Source organism: Trichechus manatus, unplaced genomic scaffold, assembly GCF_000243295.1.
Source record: "Trichechus manatus latirostris isolate Lorelei unplaced genomic scaffold, TriManLat1.0 scaffold00047, whole genome shotgun sequence".
Classification (NCBI taxonomy): domain Eukaryota; kingdom Metazoa; phylum Chordata; class Mammalia; order Sirenia; family Trichechidae; genus Trichechus; species Trichechus manatus.
The window spans coordinates 12,699,465-12,722,656 of NW_004443983.1; the positions used below are offsets into that span (position 1 = coordinate 12,699,465).

At 39.5% G+C, this 23,192-nt stretch overlaps 1 protein-coding gene across 4 annotated transcripts in view; it reads right to left on the reverse strand.

Moving 5' to 3' along the window:
* Positions 1-23,192, reverse strand: part of MAN2A1 (mannosidase alpha class 2A member 1) — a 194,281-nt gene that overhangs the window by 165,725 nt on the left and 5,364 nt on the right. For 2 of the 4 annotated variants that reach the window (XM_023731986.1, XM_004377005.3), the window contains exon 2: positions 1,322-1,579. In XM_023731986.1, the coding sequence (XP_023587754.1) occupies positions 1,322-1,579 (258 nt within the window). Of the gene's footprint in view, positions 1-1,000; positions 1,075-1,321; positions 1,580-2,348; positions 2,465-23,192 lie in introns of those variants that run through there. The other 2 variants (XM_023731985.1, XM_023731987.1) reach the window with 2 other exon arrangements.

Below are 23,192 nucleotides of genomic sequence, written 5' to 3' on the forward strand. Positions count from 1 at the left end.
AACCATTGGCATAGGGCAACATGTGTACTAACTGTTAAATGAGAAACTATTTTCTTCTGTAAACCTTCATCTAAAGTGAGAATAGCAGCACAACTGGAAGAGTGTAGTTGATGTCACTGAACTGTGCATGTAGAAATTTTTGAAATGGTGTATCTTTGGCTATGTATATTTTCATCAAAAAAAAGGTCAAGAAGAGAGGGTTGACATGTTGTGGTGTTGTTAACCAATGTCATAAAACTATATGTGTACTACTGTTTCATGAGAAACTATTTGTTCTGTAAGCCTTCACCTGAAGTACAATAAAATAAAAAAAAATTCACCTCTGAGGGTCCTCCCACCAAGCTCCAGTTTCTGGCCTAAGGCACAAGTTTAAACACTGCCCTCTGCTACCTGGCAGAACAGAGCAATGTGAGTGACACACCCTGAGTTTAAGACAGGCAGAGTCCTTTCTGACTCCGGTTTTCAACTCCACTGTCCTCGAGCGAGCAGTACTACTCTGTAACGTGTAGAGTCACCATGAGCCAGAACCAACTTGATGGCAGTGGGTTTGCTCTTGGGTTTTACCCTCAACAACAGCACTGTCCAGAAGAAACATAATACAAGCCAAACAGTCATTTTAAATTTTCTAGTAAAACAAAACAGGTGAAGTTACTTTAATGAGACCTGCTACTTAACCCAGTTTATCCAAAATACTATCTCAAGAAATAAACAATATAAAAAAATTAAGATAGTTCACACTTTTTTAATACGTCTTCAATATCTTGTGTGTATTTTACACTTAGAGCACATCTTAATTAAAACTAGCCACATTACAAGTGTTCGGTAGCCAGATGTGGACAGTGCCTCCCATATGGGACATCACAGCTCTAGAAGATTTCCTTCCTCCCTCACCAAACAGTATTCAGCACAAAAAAAAAAAAAAAATCTTAATGTTACACTGCATGAAATCTATACTTGGAGTAACAGCTATACAGTAAAATTGGGCTTTTCTCTTACTTACCAAAGAAGGTCAAGAAAATCTCTGTGACCAAATTTAAACCTCTAAAGGTTTTCAATTCATACAGAAAATAAAACCTGAAAAGCATACAAAAAGGCTATCTTCATATAAGTATAAAATAATAAGAAAAATTAGGAGAAAGCACAGAACCATAGAATTTTATCACTAAAAAGAACATTAATGATCAAGAGACTTATCAAATCACTTTACAAAGACAGAAACTAGAATCCAAAGAGCTTAAAGTGACTTAAGTTCAAACAGGTAGCAGATCAAGTCTTTAAAAAAAAAAAAAGCTCAGAGATTATTAATAAACATATACATCACCTGCACATCTGAATTCTGACTTCCACTTTGTGAGGCAAACAGACAGTCTTCAGGGTCAATTGGGAGGGATAACTGTTGCGATGGCAGAGGATGTGAGCCAGCACCTTGACTGAAATTGCCTTGTGAATTTTTCGGACCATCCTCCACAGACTCACTCAAATTGATGACCGAGTCTCTAATATTTGAGATGATCTCATTATTTTCAGCTAGCAAACGCTCCAAATGGTCTATTTTTTCTTGCAACATTGAGAGCTGGCCCTATAATAAAAAAGAAAAAGGCAGCTATATGAAACTCCAATATAGCTCTGCTGAGGCACACACATTTTTTTTTTTTAATTATGTGCCTGCCCAAGAGGGCAGCCACTCACCCTTCACTTTCCACTTCTATAAGTGGGATCACAGAAAGCATCAACAGCTGGCAGGGTTGAAACACTAATTTACAGAAGAAAATCTTCTCCATGGCTGCAATCTTTCTTTAATCAAAGTTTAAAATGTGCAATAGAGCCACCAAAAAATTCTGGGGTACATTTCCTATTACAAAACCCACCAAAACTCAGCCCTGAAAGAAAGATCTTTGGGTCTCTGGAATCATTAAGTACAGAAGAGTAAATTATATTCAGGCATGAAATGTTCAATTTAAGCACAGTTACTTGAAAATGTCAAAAAGTATAAACCTGAAAAACATCATTTCATCTCAATCCATAACACTAGTGGACAATCTTAAATAAAAAATACCATCTATAGAAAAATCACTTAGTCAACTCTTAATTAGCCATAGGCATGAAGAAGACTGGCATGAATGCCCCCCAAGTAAACACACTATAAATCATTTATACTGCTTTTACTATACTGTGTGACTTTTAGTTTTTTTAAATTGATCTTCACATTAACAGACTTGCTGTTTCGATAATATAAACCTTGTTACATAGAATAGTACTTCAGCTTATGGACTCTAAGTGCCATGAGAAAAAGGACAATGTCTGTTCACCCCTATATCCCAGGTTCCAAGTACATAGGAGATACTCACATATTTGTCAAATGACCTTCAGATTTCTGGAACTCAACAATAATTCTCTAGTGGACACCCCTTGTGCCAGACAAAATGCTACATGCTGGGAAGACATCTATGAATAAGATGGCTTTCTGTACAGATGGACAAAGAACACATAGGATGACACTTTAACTACCAACAGCCTAGCCCCATGCCCCAAAAAGGGCCAAATTTAAGGTTTAAAAAAATAGTCATATGCACATATATATGATGGTGAACAAACAACCCTGCTCGCCCAGACACAAAAATTTTATCACCAGTAAGAGGAAGGAAGAAAGGAACAAAAGACGAAGGGAAAAAAGAAAAGAGGATAAAACACCTAAATGAAAAATAGGGGATTGTTCAAGTGGTACATCTATATCATGGAACAGTTCAGAAAGTTTAGAAATATAATTTAAAAAAAAAATACATGAAAAGGTATCTCCAGGAGATAAAGTAGTTTTAAAATAGTAAGAATGACATGATATCCTTTTCAAAAAACGTACATGGGAGGCATGTATCAAGATGGCAAACGCTGGCTATGGATATTTATAGCCTTCTTTAGGTTATCATGAATATTTGTTGATTTTGTGATGGGGGAAGTCCCTGGGTGGTGCAAATAGTTAACACGCTCGGCTGCTAACCAAAAGGTTCGAAGTTCAAGTCTACCCAGAGGAGCTTCAGAAGAAAGGCCTGGCGATCTATTTCTGAAAAATCAGACATTGAAAACTCTATGGAGTACATTCTACTCTGACACACGAGTCAGAGTCAATTCAACAGAACTGGTTTTTAATGGGTGGGTGGGTCTTATAGGGAAAAATTAATGGCAGTAGAGAGGCAAGGATTATACTCACAAGTTATGGGTCAGTTCAGCAAGGGGAGGGATGAAGTAAACAGTTTGATATCTATAAGAAGAAGGCCAGTCTTTCAAGCAAACGGTGTGAGAACTAACAGAAGTCTGAAGAAACGAGGGAAGAAATTTTAGAATAAGAGATAAAAGTGTAGCCAAAATTAGAAGCAAATCAGCAGCAAACTATCTTCTAGGAGGGGAAAAAAGGCCAACACTAGGAATGGAAACCCAAAGCTCTGAAGCTGGAGAAGCAAAGAGCACAAGATGGACATGCATCTCCCTAGGCCTGAAAGATGCTCTCACAGGCCTCTCTAGTTAGAGGCATGTGACAGAAATAGCCCCTTAAACGTCAAAATTGTAGTCCTTTAAGGCAACTGTCATCTGTAGCGTGGTGTGCTATGTCAGCATACGTTAGAACTCTGAGGCCTGGTCAGCAGCATATACAGAGGCAGAAAATGAAATGTTATAGTACAGAAATCCTGCAAGACGAGCCCCATTTCCCCTACTGAAAAGAAAGAGAGAATAAGCATCAGTTTACAAGTGGAAACAAGGAAGCAAAAGAAACTTGAAGAATCAGCGCTATACTAGCTCAGGGCTCAAAAAGAAAAGCTAGTTGAACCATGTAGATTACAGGTCAACAAAACTGTTGAACAGTATCATATGACAAACCCTTCTTTATAAGCACACATGGACAGTGGTTAGGAGTGGTTCTCAATGGAAACACCAAAAGGGGCCCCTTGGCTTAATCTAGAGCCCTGGTGGCGCAGTGGTTAAGAGCCTGGCTTCTAACCAAAAGGTCAGCAGTTCAAATCCACCAGCCGCTCCTTGGAAACACTATGGGGCAGTTCTATTCTGTCCTATAGGGTCACTATGAGTTAGAAGTGACTCGACGGCAACGGGTTGGCTTAATTGACAGTTCACCCAAAGAAGCTAAGAAAATTTTAGACTCAGGCACACAGATGACTAATTTGTATATATTTTCATAAACAGACATGCTTTCAAAAGGGAGAAACTTTTCTTCAATCATTATCACACCACCAAAGAAATGTGGCTATTTCAAAGAAATCACTTTTGAATGATTCTGTTGAATATTTCTAATAACAAAGGTTCAAGTCTACTTCAGTGATGCTACCAACTTCTACCACAGCAAGTAACAGTAAATCAAGTTCCTCTGGTTCCAAGCAGAATTTCTGGTAGTAAAACTATATACCTCCCTAAAATAAAACCTTAGCTTGGTCTAAGATGTCATTATCCTAGAGCTTTTAAAGATGTCATATGTTTTATCAGACACTTACAGTGTATACATTAATACATGAGTGCCCACATTTCTCCAAATCCTATCGTATTTGCAGGAAAAGATTTTAAAGCCATATATACAGCAAAGCTACTTATAGCTCAACAAGCACACAATGAGAAGTGGGAACTTCAAGAAGGATTTTTACTATGGCCCTGGTCCCATAACCCATTTGTGAGAGTATTATTCAAAATAAACATTACAGGAAATGTTTCATGAAAAAGGATCCTGAGGGCACTAAAGACAGCTTTCAATCTTACTGTAGCTTTAAAGATACAATTAATGATCAGTACTTAGAATTCTGTACTGAATTAAGTGCATGGAGAAAATTGTGACCTAGGGATATGTCAGCATTATGGTCTAATGAAAATCATCTTTAAAAACATATTACGCATTAGAATAAAACCTCCCTCCACCAGCTGAAATTCCTGAAATACATATACCTCATAAACAAATTCTGCACACATGGTAGAGAAAAGCGGAGTGACCTAAAAACGATGTACTTGTAGTCTGCATTAAAGAAACTGAAATCATAGATAATGTTTCAATTATGCTGACAAGTAAAAGAATACTGATAATAATAGTGAAAAAGACAATTTTCTGTAGGGCAGGACAATCTCTTGCGAGAACACTACTTTATTCTTTGATTTGCTAATCAGTTCTACAGAAAGGCCACGGTGTTGTATTGCTGAGGAGTACAGAAGAAGGTCATGAGATGTGATTTATTCTGCTTTTAGTGAACGAGGAAAACTGAGCAAAAAATCACTGATATAAAAGACTTTCAGGAGAGCAGATTTAGAGTCTATTACAAGGTAGAATCAACCACTTGTCTGTTTGTTGTACTATGGTGGTTTGCGTGTTGCTGTGATGGTGGAGGCTATGCCATCGGTATTTCAAATACCAGCAAGGTCACGCATGATGGACAGGTTTCAGTGGAGCTCCCAGACTAAGACAGACTAGAAGAAGGATCTGGCAGTCTACTTCTAAAAAAACTTTATGAATAGCAGCGGAACACTGTCTGATATAGTGCTGGAAGATGAGCCCCTCAGGTTGGAAGGCACTCAAAATACAACTGGGGAAGAGCTGCTTCCTCAAAGTAGAGTTGACCTTCATGATGCAGATGTAGTAAAAGCTTTCAGGGCCTTCATTTGCTGAAGTCAGGGATCAAAATGAGAAGAAACATCTGCAAACATCCATTAAAAATCAGAACATGGAGGGTACGAAGTATGAATCTAGGAAAACTGAAGTCTTCAAAAATGAAATGAAACACATAAAGATCAATATTCTAGGCATTAGTGAGCTGAAATGGACTGTTATTAGCCATTTTAAATAAGACAATCATATGGTCTACTATACTGGGAATGATGAATTGAAGAGAAATGGCATCGCATTTATCGTCAGAAACAACATTTCAAGATCTATCCTGAAGTACAATGCTGTCAGTGATAGGATAATATTCCATACGCCTACAAGGAAGACCAGTTAATAAGACTATTATTCAAATTTATGTACCAACTACTAATGCTAAAGATGAAAAATTTAAAGATTTTTACCAACTTCTGCAGACTGAAATTGATCAAACATGCAATCAAGATCCATTGATACTTACTGGTGATTGGAATTTGAAAGTTGGAAACAAAGAAGGATTGGTAGTTGGAAAATATGGCCTTGGTGATAGAAACGATGCCAAAGATCGCATGATAGAACTTTGCAAGGCCAACAACTTAGTCATTGCAAATATCTTTCTTCAACAGCATAAATGGTGCCTATACGTGTGGACGTTGCTGGATGGAATACACAGGAATCAAATCAACTACATTTGTGGAAAGCGACGATGGAGAAGCTCAATATGATCAGTCAGAACAGGTCACGGGCCGACTGTGGAACAGACCACCAATTTCTCATATGCAAGTTCAAGTTGAAGCTGAAGAAAATAAAAACTCCCCAAGAGCCAAAATATGATCTTGAGTACATACCATCTGAAATTAGAGACCATTTCAAGAAGAGATGTGATGCATTGAAAACCAATGACTGAAGACCAGACAGTTGTGGGATGACATCATACATAAAGAAAGCAAAAGGCCATTAAAGTGACAGGAAAGAAAGGGAAGATCAAAATGGATTTCAGAGGAGACTCTGAAACTTGCTGTTGAAGGTAGAGCAGCTAAAGCAAATGGAAGAAATGATAAAGTAAAAGAGCTGAACAGAAGATTTCAAAGGGTGGCTGGAGAAGGCAAAGTAAAGTAATATAATGAAATGTACAAACACCTGGAGTTAGAAAACCAAACAGAAAGAAGTCATTTGCCATTTCTCAAGCCATAAGAACTGAAGAAAAAATTCAAGCCTCAAGTTGCAATACTGAAGAATTCTACGGGCAAAATTCTGACAAAGGAAGTATCAAAAGAAGATGGAAGGAATACATAGTGACACTGTACCAAAAAGAATTAGTCAACATTCAACCATTTGAGGAAGTGGCATATGATCCAGAACCAATGGTACTGAAGAATAAAATCCAAGCTGCACTGAAGGCACTTGCAAAAAACAAGTCTCCAGGAATTGACAGAATACCAACTGAGATGTTTCAAAGAATGGATGCAGCGCTGGAGGCGCTTACTCATCTATGCCAAGAAATTCGGAAAACAATTACCTGGCCAATCAACTGAAAGAGATCCAATATTTGTGCCTATTCCAAAGAAAAGTGACCCAACACAACAAGAAAATTATCTAACAATATTAATATCACATGCAAGAAAAATTTTGCTGAAGATAATTCAAAAGTCGGTGCAGCAGTACATCAACAGGGACCTGCCAGAAATTCAAGCTGGATTCAGAAAAGGACGTGGAACCAAGGATATCACTGCTGATGTCAGATGGATCTTGGCTGAAAGTAAAGAATGCTAGAAAGATGTTTACCTGTGTTTTATTGACTATGCAAAGGGCATTCAACTGTGTGAATCATAACAAATCTTGGATAAACACTGCAAAGAATGGGAATTCCAGAACACCTAACTGTGCTCATGAAGAACCTGTACATTCATCAAGAGGCAATCGTTCAAACAGAACAAGGGATACTGTGTGGTTTAAAATCAGGAAAGGTGTGCATGAGGGTTGTATCCTTGCACCATACTTATTCAATCTGTATGCTGAGCAAATAATCCAAGAAGATGGACTATATTATGAAAAACGCAGCATCAGGATTGGAGGAACAACCTTCGATATGCAGATGGCACAACTTGCTTACTGAAAGAGAAGAGGGCTGGAAGCACCTACCGATTGATAAAGATAAAAGGCTACAGCCTTCAGTATGGATTACACCTCAATATAAAGGAAACAAAAATCCTCACAACTGAACCAATAAGAAACATCATGGTAAACGATGAAAATAATTGAAGTTGTCAAGGATTTCATTTTACTTGGATCCACAATCAACATGCATGGAAGCAGCAGTCAAGAAATCAAGCAACATATTGCATTGGACAAATCTGCTGCAAAAAACCTCTTTCAAATGTTAAAAAGCAAAGATATCACTTGGAAGACTAAGGTGTGCCTGACGCAAATCATGGTATTTTCAATAGCCTCATATGCATATCAAAGGTGGACAATGAATAAGGAAGACTGAAGAAGAATTGATGCCTTTGAATTATGGTGTTGGCAAAGAATACTAAATATAGCATGGGCTGTCAGAAGAACAAAAACACCTGTCTTGGAAGAAGTATAGCCAGAATGCTCCTTAGACTTGAGGATGGCGAGATTTCATCTCACATACTTTGGACATGTTATCAGGCAGGACCAGTCCCTGGAGGACATCATGCTTAGTAAAGTAGACAGTCAGAGAAACGAGATGGATTGACGCAGTGGCTGTAACAATGGGCTCAAGCATAACAACCAATGATTATGATGATGGCACAGGACCAGGCAGTTGTTTGGTTCTGTTGCACAGAGGGTTGCTATGAGTTGGAATCGACTCAACGCTACCTAACAACAACAAACAAGGTAGGATAGGATCTGCACACACTCAGCCCTAAGAATTAAACCATTCAGTGTGCAGCTAGAGCTAAATCTGAAAACACATTATGTAATAACTTGTCCTAGGTATGACACTAGCTGTTAGGGATTTGAGTCACTGTGATCACTCAAACAAGGCTGAATCTACACATCATCTCCTCTTCTGCTACATTTGAAAAAACGCACACTCCCAGCACCCCACCCACCAACACCTGCCTCAAAGGCCAACTCCTACTCTGTTTATGTGGGAAATCCATCCCCTCTCAACTACTCAAAGGCTTTGTTCCTTTGGTTAAATCCTCTCCATGGTGTTCTATCAGACTTGTCTTGTAAAAATGACTCACTCTCAATAGTATACCATGTTCTATTAGGTCAAAGTATGTGAAAATGCCATCCTTGTACGTCAAAAATGGTCAAATATCACCAACTTCATATGGTACAATTTAATAATGTATCCTATCAAAAAAAAAAGTCAACCTTCACCCCAATGTGTGTGTGTGTGTGTGTGTGTGTGTGTGTGTGTGTGTGTGTGTCCGAAACTACAGATCTACACCACCTGGCATTTATACCTTCTTTCCTTCAAATCTAATTTTCTTAGATTCAGCATATCACTCCATTGCATCAAGATTTTTCCGGACTTCAATTTTGTCATCCGATGCACCCACTTTGTAGCAGGTATGGCTGGGTAAACAGGATCTAACAGTGACCATCAGAATCATGGGAAAAGTTCTTCAAAATTACAAATCCAGGGATCCACCCTGGAATCTCTGGGGAAAGGCCCCAAGAACCTGCAACATTTAAGCTCCACAGGTAATTCTGAAGATCAGTCAAGTACGGGACCATCATCTCTGAATTCATGCACTGTCAGTGAAAATTCTAAGAGGCTGCAGCTGAGGATAAGCCGTTCAGCAAATCACCCTTAACTTCCCCTACAGGGTGACGTGAATTCACAAACCTGGATCCTTTGATAATCTGTTTAATTAGATACTAATTCTCCTAATGATCCTTGTATCATATTGCTCTATCTCATGTTCTAAGATATACCTGGCCACATCTGTATTTTTAATGACAGCAAATAGTGATCAACTTTATTTTTAATGACTTCCTTCACCAGATAAAGGAAAAGGCAGTTTACTTAATGGTTAAGCACCTGGGCTCTGGTTCATACTATATGAGTTCCAATCCTAACTCTAGCTCTTACTAGCTGTGTGACCTTGGGGAAGTTGCTTAACTTTTCAGGGCCACAGTTTTCCTTATGGGCAAAATGCCAAGTGCTAATACCATCACCTGAAATGGTTGAGAGAACTCAGGACAAGGCTTGCCACAAAGTAAGCATTCAAGGTATTACTATTGCTGCTGCTGCTACTATAATAAATGTATGGCCTTCTAAAATCATTTTGAAATGTACAGCAGGCATCTGTAAAGATAGTATGCACTGTGATTAAGAACAGACTCTGAAGCAAAGCCAAATTTGAATTCTGACTCCACTACTTAATGGCTGTATAACCTTGGGCATGTCACATAACCTCTCTGTGCCTCAGTTTCCTCATCTCTAAAACAGGGATAATTAATAATACCTAGCTTAGAGGGTTGTTATGAGGATTAGACTAGTTAATATATGCAAATCACTTTAATTAGTGCCCAGTGTGGAAACCCTGGTGGCATAGTGGTTAAGAGCTATGGCTGCTAACCAAAGAGGTCGGCAGTTCAAATCCACCAGGCACTCCTTGGAAACCCTATGGGGCAGTTCTACTCTGACTCAAAAGCAATGGGTTTTTTGGGTGGTAAGCAGAATAATGGCTTCTCAAAGGTATCTGTGTTCTATTTCCCATAACCTGTAAATATGTTACCTTACACGGCAAAAAAGGGCTTCGCTAATGTGATTAAATTAGGGATCTTGATATAGTGGGATTATCCTGGATTATCCAGCTGAGCCCAGTGTAATTATAAGAGTCCTTTAAACAGAAAAGGGGGGGGTGAGGAGAGTCAGAGTCAAAGAAGAGGTCGGAGAGATGCCATTGCAGGAGGGGACCACGAGCCACGGAATGCAGTCAGCCTCTAGGAGTTGGAAAAGGCATGGAACAGTGCGTCTCCTAGAGCCTCCAGAAAGAACACTGCTGACACCTTTTAGCCCGTTAAGACTTGTTTTAGGCTAATGACCTCCAGAACTATAAGATAATAAATTTGTCTTGTTTTAAGCCACGAAGTTTGTGGTGATTTGTTACAGCAGCAATAGGAAACTAGTTCTCCTGAAAAAGAGTTAACACTATACAAATAAAGCTCAGAAAGTGTTCTTAAACTTGCAGTACCTGCTAGAGGAAGTCTGTCCAAATCCCTATCAAAAGAATTGGAGAGCTGTGAGCCTAAGGTGGTAAGAGCCCAGACAAAGCAGCAACGGAGAGCAAGACCACGTGACTTCCTGAGCTGTTTCCCAGGGGCATAGTTGGGTCTACCAAGGCTATACACAGAAGTCTCTGAGTTGTGCAGTTAAGCACTTGACTACTAGCCAAAAGGCTGGCAGTTCGAACCTACCCAGAGGCACCTCAGAAGATACGCCCAGTGATCTGCTTCTGAAAGGTCACAGCCCTGAAAACCCTACGAAGCAGTTCTACTCTGCACATGTGGAGTCACCATGAGTCAGAATTGACTCGCTGTGAACTAACAACAAGGCACTACGCTTATCTTTGAATAATGGAGGTAGAAAAAGACTGTCAGCTTTGATGGTTAAAAATATTTTTCAGGGAAAGAAACATCAGTATCTTCGTCTTGGACAGAGTGTTAGGATCAATGAATAAGAAGTGTTCTAAAGAGATCATTCTGGAGCTACAGTGTGGCAAGCAGGATAAGAGGCTACCGCACCGCTCTAAGATACCACCTCACCCCTACTAGAATGGCTATGATTAAAACAAACAACAACAGAAAAAAAGCTGGAAAATACAAGTGTTGGTGAGGATGTGGAGAAATTGGGGCCCTCATACATTGCTGGTTGTAATGCAAAATGGTACAGTCACTGTGGAAAACCGTTTGGCAGCTCTTCAAAAAGTTAAATATAGAACTATCACATGACCCAGCAATCCCAATCCTAGGTAAAAATCCCAAAGTACTAAAACCAGGAATGCAACAGAAACCTCTACACCAACGTTCACTGCAGCACTATTCACAGTAGCCAAAAGATGGAAACAGCCTAAATGTCCACCAACAGTTGAATGGATAAACAAAATGTGGTATGTACAATACAATGGAATACTATTCAGCCATAAAGAGAAATGAAGCCCTGATACGCACTACAACATGGATGAAGCTTGACAACATCATGCTAAGTGAAATAATTCAGTCACAGAAGCACAAATACCATATGATCAACTTATACGAAATAGGCAAATATATAGAGACCAAGGCTTACTAATGGTTATCAGGGGTGAGAGAGAGGGAAAGGAGGAGTCACTGCTTTAAGGGCACTGAGTTTCTGTTAATGGTGGTAGAAAAGTTTAGAAAAGGATAGTGGTAATGGTTGCACAACATGATGAATGTAATCAATGTCACTAAATTATACGTGCAAAAATTGTTGAACTGGTAATATTTTATTGTGTATATTTTTACCACAATTACAAACAAAGCAAAACAAAAGAGGCCACTGAAGTTTGCCAGGTAAAGGCATGGTGGTGGCACGGGCGAGGGCAGTGGAGATGAAGGAATGCAAAAGAACTGATGGACCCTGGATGAGAGAGACAGGAAAGCAGAAAAATGGCAACTGGGAGGATGGAGGGTGGCATTTTAGTGAAACAGGGAATGCTGGAGGAGGAGCAGATGGAGGTCAAAGTTCTGTGTTGGAACTATTAGATATCTGAATGGCGGTGTCAAGTGGGCAGTAGCATCTGCACGCCTGGGACTCAGGAGAGAAGTCAAGACTGAATATATAAACTTGAGTGGTCACTACAAATACGAACTTAAACCAATGGGAACAAATGGGATTATCTAGAGACAGTGCACAGATCCACCTTTTATAATCGCAAAGGCACACAAGGCAATTTTCACATATCCCCAGTTAAGAAGCGCTGCATTAAAGCAAAATACAGGAACTATGATTTGATAAAAGAGAGTAATTTAGCCTTTATTTCCAGCAGGGGTAGGGGCCACTGCTATTTGCAATAGTTCCGAGTTAGCCACTATTCAACCTATAAAGAAAATCCTACTACTTAGTCAGATCTCAGGAAGGCTATTTCATTTGGATAAAATAGCAAGTAACCCGTCAAGTGCCCACTCTACCCCTTAAGATGTGCAGTGCTGAGGCCGAAGACAGTGTGGAGTGGGGCTGTGGCCACAGGTATGTATACAATTCTACTTCTCCATCAAAACGCCACAAACCACAATTACAAATGATCTACTATTTTCCAGACCCAGAGCTTAACATGCCTGAATCTCTTCCAAGGTATTGTCTTTGTGCAGCCACTTGTCCATTCCGAGAAATAAATGCCCCTGCCATGTGTGCATAAATACTGAGTACTTACATAATACCTTGCCAAAACACAAGAGCAACGCACTCTTTGTCCCAGAAATTATTCATAAATCTCACACCTGCCTACTGTGAGCACAACAGAGGCTGCTCAGATGCAGTTATATGACAATACTACCAAAGGACTGTGAGGGGAACACCAAGCACACTGTCCCTTGCCCTGGAAGGGCACCAATGGGACTCCCGGCTGTACCTTGACAAGGACTCTGCAGCTGCCATAATTACTACTGTGCAGTCCCAGCCCTGACCTGGAATAACAACACTCCACAGTCTTCCCTCTACCTGGCACCCTAAGATCTTCCATCCTCCAAAGCATGTATGTGGTCAGGGCTCCAGCTTGGACACCCTCTCCAGGCTCCAGGAGATAGCTCCACTTCCACCCTCAGCCTCCCTATGAGTTCTCAGCTACATATTTAGATTAGAACCACATGGCCCCCACCCGCACCAGCCCAACTTGGCTGCTAGAAACCACATCCTGTTGAGGCAACATTTTAGGCACCAAGCTATAGTATAAAGTGAGATTCTGCAAGAGATACCTTCTCAAAAACGATTATTGGAAGAAAGGTTTATAAATCAGGCAAAATGTTTGGATTATAAAATATTTCAATAAAATTTAGTTTTATTACTTTGAAATACATTTCATAAATGAATTAAGTGGCACTAAACAAATTAAGTGTTAAGTAATAGGATTTTTTCTTTAATTCAGCACTTTCAAAACAGTCTATGGAACACTACACTATCCTTTCTGTAAAAGAAAAAAAAATTAACACACTGATTTTTCTTCTAAAACTTAATTTTAATACATGAATATTCTTATACTTAGCACTCTAAGATAATCCGTCAATGGTGTATCACACCCAAGAACTTACATGAAAGTTCATCTGATACATTTCAGGCTGCAACAATTCCCAAGTAACCAGTATCATGTTGTTACATGTCATCTAGGCAAAGACTGCTGTCTGTGTTGGTAATCTGTCTTATATTTTTGACATGTCTTTCTTTGTATACATGGTTTAATATGCACTACCCATTTATATCTGAACTGGAGTCCCTGGGTGGTACAAATGGTTAACACAATCGACTGCTAACCAAAAAGTTGGTGGTTGGAGTCAGCCTAGAGGCAGCTCGGAAGAAAGGCTTGGTGATCTACTTCCAAAAATTCAGCCATGAAACCACTATGGAGCACAGCTCTACTCTGATACACACAGAATCACCATGAGTTGGAGTAGACTCAACAGTAACTATATACATATATATATAAACTACCCATTTATATCTAAACTCATTCCCCATGGATTAATGAAATATATGGTGTTTCAGGATCTGCTGATAAAAGTTACATCAACATATTATAATTTACACAAGTCATTTTGAGAAACAAAATTTTAATGTAAAAAGAGAATAACCGTCAGTAATGGAAAAAGCAAATCAACCTAAACTGTTAGTCTATTAAAACAAACACAATTGACATGTCTAAGATCATTTTCACACACAAACAGTTTTGGGGAATCTCTAAAAGCAGCACTGTATTTCAAGTAGTAATCAGTCCTTGTTCAATCTTATTTATACTAATCATTTGCTGAACAAGCCACACGAGACAGATATTCAAGCCTCACCTGAATTATTATAAATTCTGAATTCACGAACTACTTTTTACAAGCACCAGAGATTCTAAAGCTATAGAAATCCTTTCCTACTGTCTTTCTTTATAAAAATCCATCCAAACTAACTGGTCTACAAGGGTAAGGTGGGGCACAGTGAATACCACAGAAGCAACAAATGCAGTGGTAAACCAAAAAAAAAAAAACCAAACTCATTGCCGTTGAGTCAATTCCGATTCATAGCAATCTTATAGGACAGAGTAGAACTGCCTCATAGGGTTTCCAAGGAGCAGCTGGTGGATTCGAACTGCTGACCTTTTGGTTAGCAGTCTAGCTCTTAGCCACTGTGCCAGTATAGCATAATATCTAATGGTAGCAAACTTCTAAATATCATGCCATCAGCTATCAAGATGAGCTAAGGATACAAATTTCCTGTGTTCTTCCCAGACCTTATTTTTTTGTTTTAAACAATTATTGGTTGGATCTTCTCTCTTAAAGTCATAACAAATATTTTGCATCTCGAGTATTGTTGACATTTGGCCCCAGAAATTTTCAAAAGGTGGCCCTGGGACAAAGACAGTTCTTACTTCTGCAGTTTGTTGGGTAAATCCCCAACCAAATAGGAGGGGCCTCTTCTTTACAAGGACTCCGGTGGTGCAAAAGGGTTAACATGCTCAGCTGCTAACTGAAAAGATGGAGGTAAAAGTCTGCCCCAAGGTGCCTCAAAAGAAAGGACTGGTGATCTACTTCCAAAAAATAAATAAATAAAACCAAAATCCATTGCCATCTAGCAGATTCCAACTCATAGCAACCTTACAGGACAGAGTAGAACTGACCCATAGGGTTTCAAAGGCTGTAATCTTTACAGAAACAGACTGCCATATCTTTCTCTCATGGAGCGATTGGTGGGTTCGAACTACTGACCTTTAGGTTGGCAGCCAAGCACTTAACCACTGCATCACCAGGGTTCCTTTATGAAAAATCAGCCATTGAAAACTCTATGAAGCACAGCTCTACTCTGACACACATGATGTCGCCATGAGTTGGAATCAGCTCAAGGGCAACTGGTTTCTTTACTATAAAGAAGAGGCAGTTTGGAGGGTACTCTCAGAAATCTGTCTTCTGAACAGATCTGGCTTCAGAATAACCTTGAGCTATAAGCTCCCATTTGGAGTGTTGCCTTTGGATCCTTAGTAAACATCTCTCTATCCCTCTCTGTCTCTCTTCTCTCCCCCTCACCTCCATACACAGACAAAGACACAGACACAGACACACACACACACACACACACACACACACTTTCTGTCCTTACAACCTGGAAAAAATAACTCATTAAGCCTCATAAGTTGGGCCGAAGTCAAAGGGTCTTTTTTGGCCTTCGACTGAAATGCTTCTTCAAAATCCTTCCTTATGATAATATAATCTTTATCTTTTCTTAGGTATGCTGATCCATAAGCTGGTTTCTGACAATTTGAATACAAGCTGCTTCATTTTATTAACATCTGCTATACAATAATCTTAATATAAGAAGCACAGCTTTTGGCTATAAGAAGTATACTTGGCTCTGTTCTCTTCTAGCTAAGCATAGTCCCCGAGTGAGCTCATTCATTCTGACTATCCTGATGACTACCAGATCATCATCTCCCCTTCCCTGACCTCTCACTCCAACACTCCCGCCTGCCTGGCTATTTCCACTAACGGCCACGTCATCAGAGAGAAAACTGTACGTGGCCTCCCAAACCAGCTCTCTTTCAAACTATCCACTTCCACAAACAGTACGACCAGTCTCCAAATGCCCTCAAAGAAAAAGGTGGGAGAAATTTCTTGACTCAAGCCACCCATCATTATCTTTTCTCAAATCTTCCAGAAAGCCCTGGTGCCTCCACATTTTTCCTGGCTATTCCAGCCAATTCAATACTGGTACAGGGATGTACTGCCTTATGTCTGTATTACCTCAAACAGATTCTCAGCTGCCTTCCTGCCTCTGAGTCTTCCTACACACTGCTACCAGAATAATCTAGACTGAATATTCTCTTAGATCCCTTCCAGGCCTAAAATTTTTTATGAAATTCTCTAGAATTGCTTTTCTCAAGCAGCTCTCTGGTATACTCAATAACTTAAGAGTGGGTCACTATCATCTAACTCCTCCAACTGGCTCTCAAACTAAAAAACCAAACCCACTGCCATCAAGTCGATTCTGACTCATAGCGACCCTGTAGCTCAGAGTAGAACTGCCCCATAGGGTTTCCAAGGAGCGTCTGGTAGATTCAAACGGCCGACCTTTTTGGTCAGCAGCTGAACTCTTAACTACTGCACCACCAGGGCTCCAACTGGCTCTCAGGCAATTCAAAATCTGATCCCACACTACCTACCAGGTTTTCCCAACTACTCTTTACGAGAACCAAAGACTCTAAACAAGCCAATCTTCTCAACTCTTCTCCTGGTACCAGGCTCCTTCCTGACTATAAGCCTTGGGAAGCAATGTTCTTTCTCTGAAGGGAGAAAGTCCTACCCCATCAGGAAAGTCTAGCATCTTTTCCATCTCCTTTGGTCAACTTGGGAAACCCTGCTGGCGTTTAGTGGTTAAGAGCTACGGCTGCTAACCAAAAGGCCAGCAGTTCAAATCCATCAGGCCCTCCTTAGAAATTCTATAGGGCAGTTCTACTCTGTCTTATAGGGTTGCTATGAGTCGGAATCGACTCGACAGCAATGGGTTTGGTCAACTTGAGCTAGGTCACTACCAGAATTTAGTTGTTTCTGAATTCCCTTTGCCCTTATATCAAGAATATAAACTAAGATGATACATTCTTGTTTTATTTGTTCCTGAATCCCCAGCACCTAGAACTTAATACATAACAGGCACTCAATAAAACTCTGTTGGTTGGTAATAACTAAGATTTATTGAACACTCACTATGTGCCAGGCACTGGTCTAGCCTCTTTAAACTTATTAACGCTTTCAGTGAATAATTAAATAGCACTTAACTAGTCACTGGGGTCCCTGGGTGGTACAATTGATTAACGAGCTCAGCTGCTAACTGAAAGGTTGGAGATTGGAGTCTACCCAGAGACACCTCGAAAGAAAAGCCTGGCAATCTACTTCCAAAAAAATCGGCCATTGAAAACACTATGGAGCAGAGGCCTACTCAGACACACGAGTTGCCACGAATCAGGATTAACTCAACAGCAACCAGTTAAACTAGTCTCCAATTAGTTCACAAATGGTAGTTCTATCTCCCCTTAGGAAGTTTTTTCAAAGCAAATAATGTATCTCGTATGTCATAATTTCTAGTGTACCAAACACACAGTAAGCTCTCAAATACATGGCGGGTTTAGTACAGCAGAAAGGCATTGAATCAGAGGTTAGGATATAGTCTCATGTATGCTATGACTGCTTATAGGGCCTTGGGCAAATGGCTGGGGTGCAGCCTACGGGTCTCAGCGCCCTTACTTGGAAAATCAAAGAACTACATTACCTGACCTGGAAGGACTCTTCTATTCTAAAAGTCTCTGCCTGACTCTTTCATACCTACGACGACGCTTCTGGGGTGCTGGCAACTGTTAAAAGAATGACCACTGTAGTGGATTCTGAAAACTCAAATTCAGGACATTTTTTACATTCAAAAAATTCTGAGAATGAGTCACATGCTCCAGCTTCCATCTTCTGATGATCTACATGTAAAACGTGACCATTGAAGCCAGGATCCACAAATACCACCACATGCCTTCACACTTGCAGTATGAAAGAGAAGCGCTTCCCATCACAAAGGAAGCAGCCTCAGAAGAAAAATGGCATTTGAGAAAACACTAAAGGTGGGGTAGGGGAGGGAGGGGGGAACGGCAAGACTTTACACTTTCAACCCTGCGACAACACAAAGGTCCAAAATATTGATGAATGTTGAGTTGTGAAAAAAATTTTTTAAAGAATGAGATTCGATAAATATAATTCAATAACTTCCTTTTCCCCTGACAATAAGAAAAAGAGAAAGGAATAAGCAATAGGCAGACAAAAGAAAAACAAAAAGCCACACAAGCAAGTCATGGTCCAGGTATGAAGGAGACTGAAAGACAGCATAATTCTTTGCAGCTGGAATATAAAATAAGAAAACCTGCTTGCTCTGATGCTTGGAATATTTCCTTCAAGTGGCACAGGTTTAATGATACAAGATTATCCCTCCTCCTTTATGAGGTCAAATGACCTGGTTACACAGTGAATAACATATTATCATAATACTGAAAATGCTGCTTATTGGTTTCCAATTTTTATAAACAACCTATAGTCAAAGCATATAAGCTATTCAGTCACAGAATGAAATGTAGATGATATAAAGCTTGTCAATGTAAAACAAGTGACAGCTGAGGCGGGTGAAAAAACGAAAAGAGGGGAAAAAAAGAAAGTGGAAGAAGATCCAGAAGGACTAATTTCCCCATCAAACACAGTGGGAAGTCAAGACATAATGTCTAAAGTTAGTGGAACAAGAAAATAAATGCAATTACATAATTGAAAGTCATAAAGGTGTATCAAATAGAAGAACTAATGTATAATTATAACTTAAAAAAATTGGAAAGAGAACAAGGTATTGAATTAAATTTCTCATCTTTTATAAAAGGAAACAATAATAGCACAAACTGGGAAAAAATTTTAAAAGAAATATAAGTGTATTATTTAGGGTTAGAGAAGAAACCACCTGTGGAACAATAAGGAAATGGTCACAAGTAGGACTTGGAGAAGGGGGAACTGAGGCAGGGAAGGAGGAGAGAGACTCAATTTTCAATGTATACCTTTCAATACCACTTCAATTTTTATTTCTATGAGTACTCATACTCCTATAAACACTCAAGCGTTTAAAAGAAGAAATTAGTAGCAATTGCCCAGGTCCCCAACTCCTGATTCAGGACAATGTGTCTCACTGATGAGAGCACAGAATCTAGTAAGATTTGAGGTTTGTTCTACCCTTGGAAAAGGCATTTAATGTCTCTGGATTTCCAAAAGTGCCTCCGTACAAAGGAAGTCATGGGCAACCCATTTGCACGCACAAAATGAGAAAATGTCTACATTTCAAAATGGAAGAAAAAGAAAACTTAAGAACTCAGACACTACTCTTCTCAATGAAATCCATTACACCCATTTTGTTCAGACTAAGCGTACTGCGCCTTGATGATACTACAGTCTCTGAGGACACAAATGGGGTGGGTGGCCTATGCTACATGGGATAAAGAAAGCTACACATAATCGAGAAGAAGGATGAAAACTGTTGTCATTGCTATTAGTTGCTGTCGAGTCGATTCTGACTCATGGCAACCCCACGTACTACTGCTCCATGGGGTTTTCTTGGCTGTAACCTTAATGGAAGCAAATCATAAAACCTTTTCTTCCAAGGTACTGCTGTGTGGGTTTGAATCACCAACCTTTAGGTTAGCAGTGGAGCGCAAACTGTTTGCGCCACCCAGGGACTTGGCAGGAATTAAGTATTCTCTGATAAATGCAACAGTAGTCCAGGACCCCTGCCAACAACCTGGTGGTTCTCAGCCTCCAAGCTGAGCAGCCCCTAAGGGTACCAGAGACAGCTGCCAAGTTTTGTTCTATATTATAGTTTATAAAGAGGTATCTAGACCCAGGTTTGCCTTCCACAGTACTAAATAACCCAAGCAGTCAGATTAGGGTAAGAATTCAGCCCTTCCGTGAATTACAGCAGAGTCAAAAAATCAGAAGTTAGGGTTTTCAATCATGAGGCAGTGGATCAATTCTGCATAGTTCATGCTCGAGGACCCGCACTCCCAGAGGGGTCTCATAGTGAAAAACCTTCAGGTGATGGAGGGGAGACAAACAGGTCAAGCATGTCTATGCTCTAGCATAGTAGCTCCCCAAGGATACTTGGAAATTCTATGAAACAGATAGATAACGCTAGTTTTAAACCACACTAGTTTTAAACCACCCTCCTCTGCTTCAACATACCTAAGCATACTACTTGCCTCCAATGTTAATAATGCAAACATATACTTTTAACCAGGGTCAGCTAACTTTTTCTGTAAAGGCCAGGTAATAAACATTTTAGGTTTTGCGGCCCAGGTGGTTTCTGTCACAACTACTCAACTCTGCCTTTGTGCAAAAGCAACCAGATACAATCTGTAGACAAATGACAGTGGCTCTGTCATAAAATACTGCTTAACCATTTAAAGATATAAAAACCATTCTTTGCTCATGGTTGTATAAAAACGGGACAGGCTGGATTTGGCCCTGTGGGTTATAGTTATCCAACTTAGTTCAACACTTGAAGGCCTTGAAGGCAAAAGGGAAAAGGGGAAGATATTTGCCAAGAACTTATTTTCCTACCCTCACCTCCATCTACCTTTCTTAAAAAGTGCTATACAGAAAACAAAATAGGGAAGTCTTCATCCACTTTATGCTCCAGTTTCTCCCCCTGAATCATCAGAATTAAAAGATACAAAGTTATTACCCTAAAGAAAGTAAATACACTGTCTGAAAAAATTTCAGACACTTCTAATTCATTTTTTAGTATGACTTTTACACTAACTTATTACTAATCAATATATCTAAAAAACAAGCAGAATAAACTTGAACTACAGACACCTCTAATTCAGTATGCAGAAAGCAAAAGACAATCTATTTACAATGGTCTAACCATAAGCTTTTCTCAGAATAACAAGCATGTCCAATTGGTAAAGGTAAAAAATATATATATTTTAATTTCATTATAATAATCTTCCATTTTTCCTTAACTTGCATAAAGATATAATCTCTCCTTGTATTTTCTTTAGAATATTGTAATTTAGAATACAAAAAAAAAACGTAAGTGAATTTTAGGCATCCAGAGAAAGAAAAATCAACCATCAAAAACTTCCAGTGATCCTTTAGAGTATTAGAATAAAGGCTTTGGATCACTCCTTCTTCTGAAGACATTTTTGGTTGTCACTACTGGCATCTAGTAGATAGAGGTCAGGGATATTGCTAAACATCCTACATTGCACAGAGCAACCCCAACAACAAAGAATTATCTAGCCCTATATGTCAACAGTGCCGAGACTGGGAAACCCTGGGCAGAGGCACTAAAGGTAGAGTATGTACAGTTTTAAACTAAAGTGTTTGAAGATTGATCATTTCTTTAGAAAACAGTAAGCTGGATTTATAAATGTGACATAAATACTTACGGACAACTACTATGCACACCTACTATGCCTGCATACCTACTATGTCTGTCTACACCAACTCACAGAAAATTATGGCACGACCTTATGAGACTTGGTTCATTCAAATCAAATGGCATCACTTCCCAATCACGAGGTAAATTTAGCAATAATCACTAAAGGACTAGGTGTGAACCCCATTTCAGTATAATCAACCTTCAAACTTGTTTTAACCTAAATATGGTTTCAATCTTAAAATTAGCAGCTTGTTTTGAAATCTATAGCTGAAACAGAAACTCGTTTTAGCTAAAATTTTCTACTTCCTCTCCTGATCAACTTACTAAGGGCAACTATACTAAGAAGAGAAATTCCCTGTTTTGGAGTTCCTCCTTCTCTCCTTAGTTCTACAGGCCTTGTAAAAGCAGATACTACCAGAAACATGAGCAATAAAACAGGAGGGGCAAAAATGCAATGTGGCCTTTACAATCCAGCAGCCAGATTACCAGAGCTCATTTTCTTAAAGATTCCGTTACGCAAGTGGGGCAATGCCAAGAGAAAACTAAGACTGTTGTACCCAAAAAACTAAGAACCAAGAAAGTGGTCAACAACAGCTACTGAACTCCTTCTTTGGGAACGTCTCAACACTTAATTTCAGTCTTTCAAAAAGGCCAAAGTTTTAACAGCTTTCACAAAAAGCAACAGCTGACTCAAAGTAAAAACAACAAACAGAAGCCGTAATTTTAGTCAATGTTTTGCCCACAGCCCGAATAGCCCTTAATGCTAGTTAATGAGTAACAGAGACAGTCCCCTTTGGATAAATAAAACTGTAACATCTCCCAGACAAGGTATTTGTTCAGGCTCTGGTATCAGTGCTAACCTGGGACTAACACATGCAACTCAATTAAAATAGCACTAAAAACTAAAACCTTCAGACCGGCTGCAGTCACCAGTGTGGGTCCCAGTTGGTTTACAGGAAATAAGCGTGGGTGTCAGTAAAACATACAGGGCAAGAGTCCCACTGGTAAGGAAAGGAAGAACGCTCTCAGCAGAGGGTGGCAGAGACAGATCTCAAGAGGATTCCTAAATGCTTGGGTGCCACCAATATCAAATTTCCATCACCTCCCCAAAATCATAGATCTCAAGTATAACCCATGAGATGAGACAAACTCCCTTACACGAACCCCAGCAAACAAGTACTATTGTTTACAGAGTGCACTCGAGGGTGGGGGGGACATGTTTTTCTTATATATCATTCTTGAGTTAAATTTACAGACTTATGAAAGCAACAATAACAAAAAAAAAAAAAAATCTGGAAGATTGAGGTCCTAGTTTTACTTATTGCCATCAGCCACTTTTATTAAACATACACTGTTGTTGGACTCAGAGGAGCCCTGGTGGTGCAGTGGTGAAGCACTCAGCTGTTAACCAAAAGA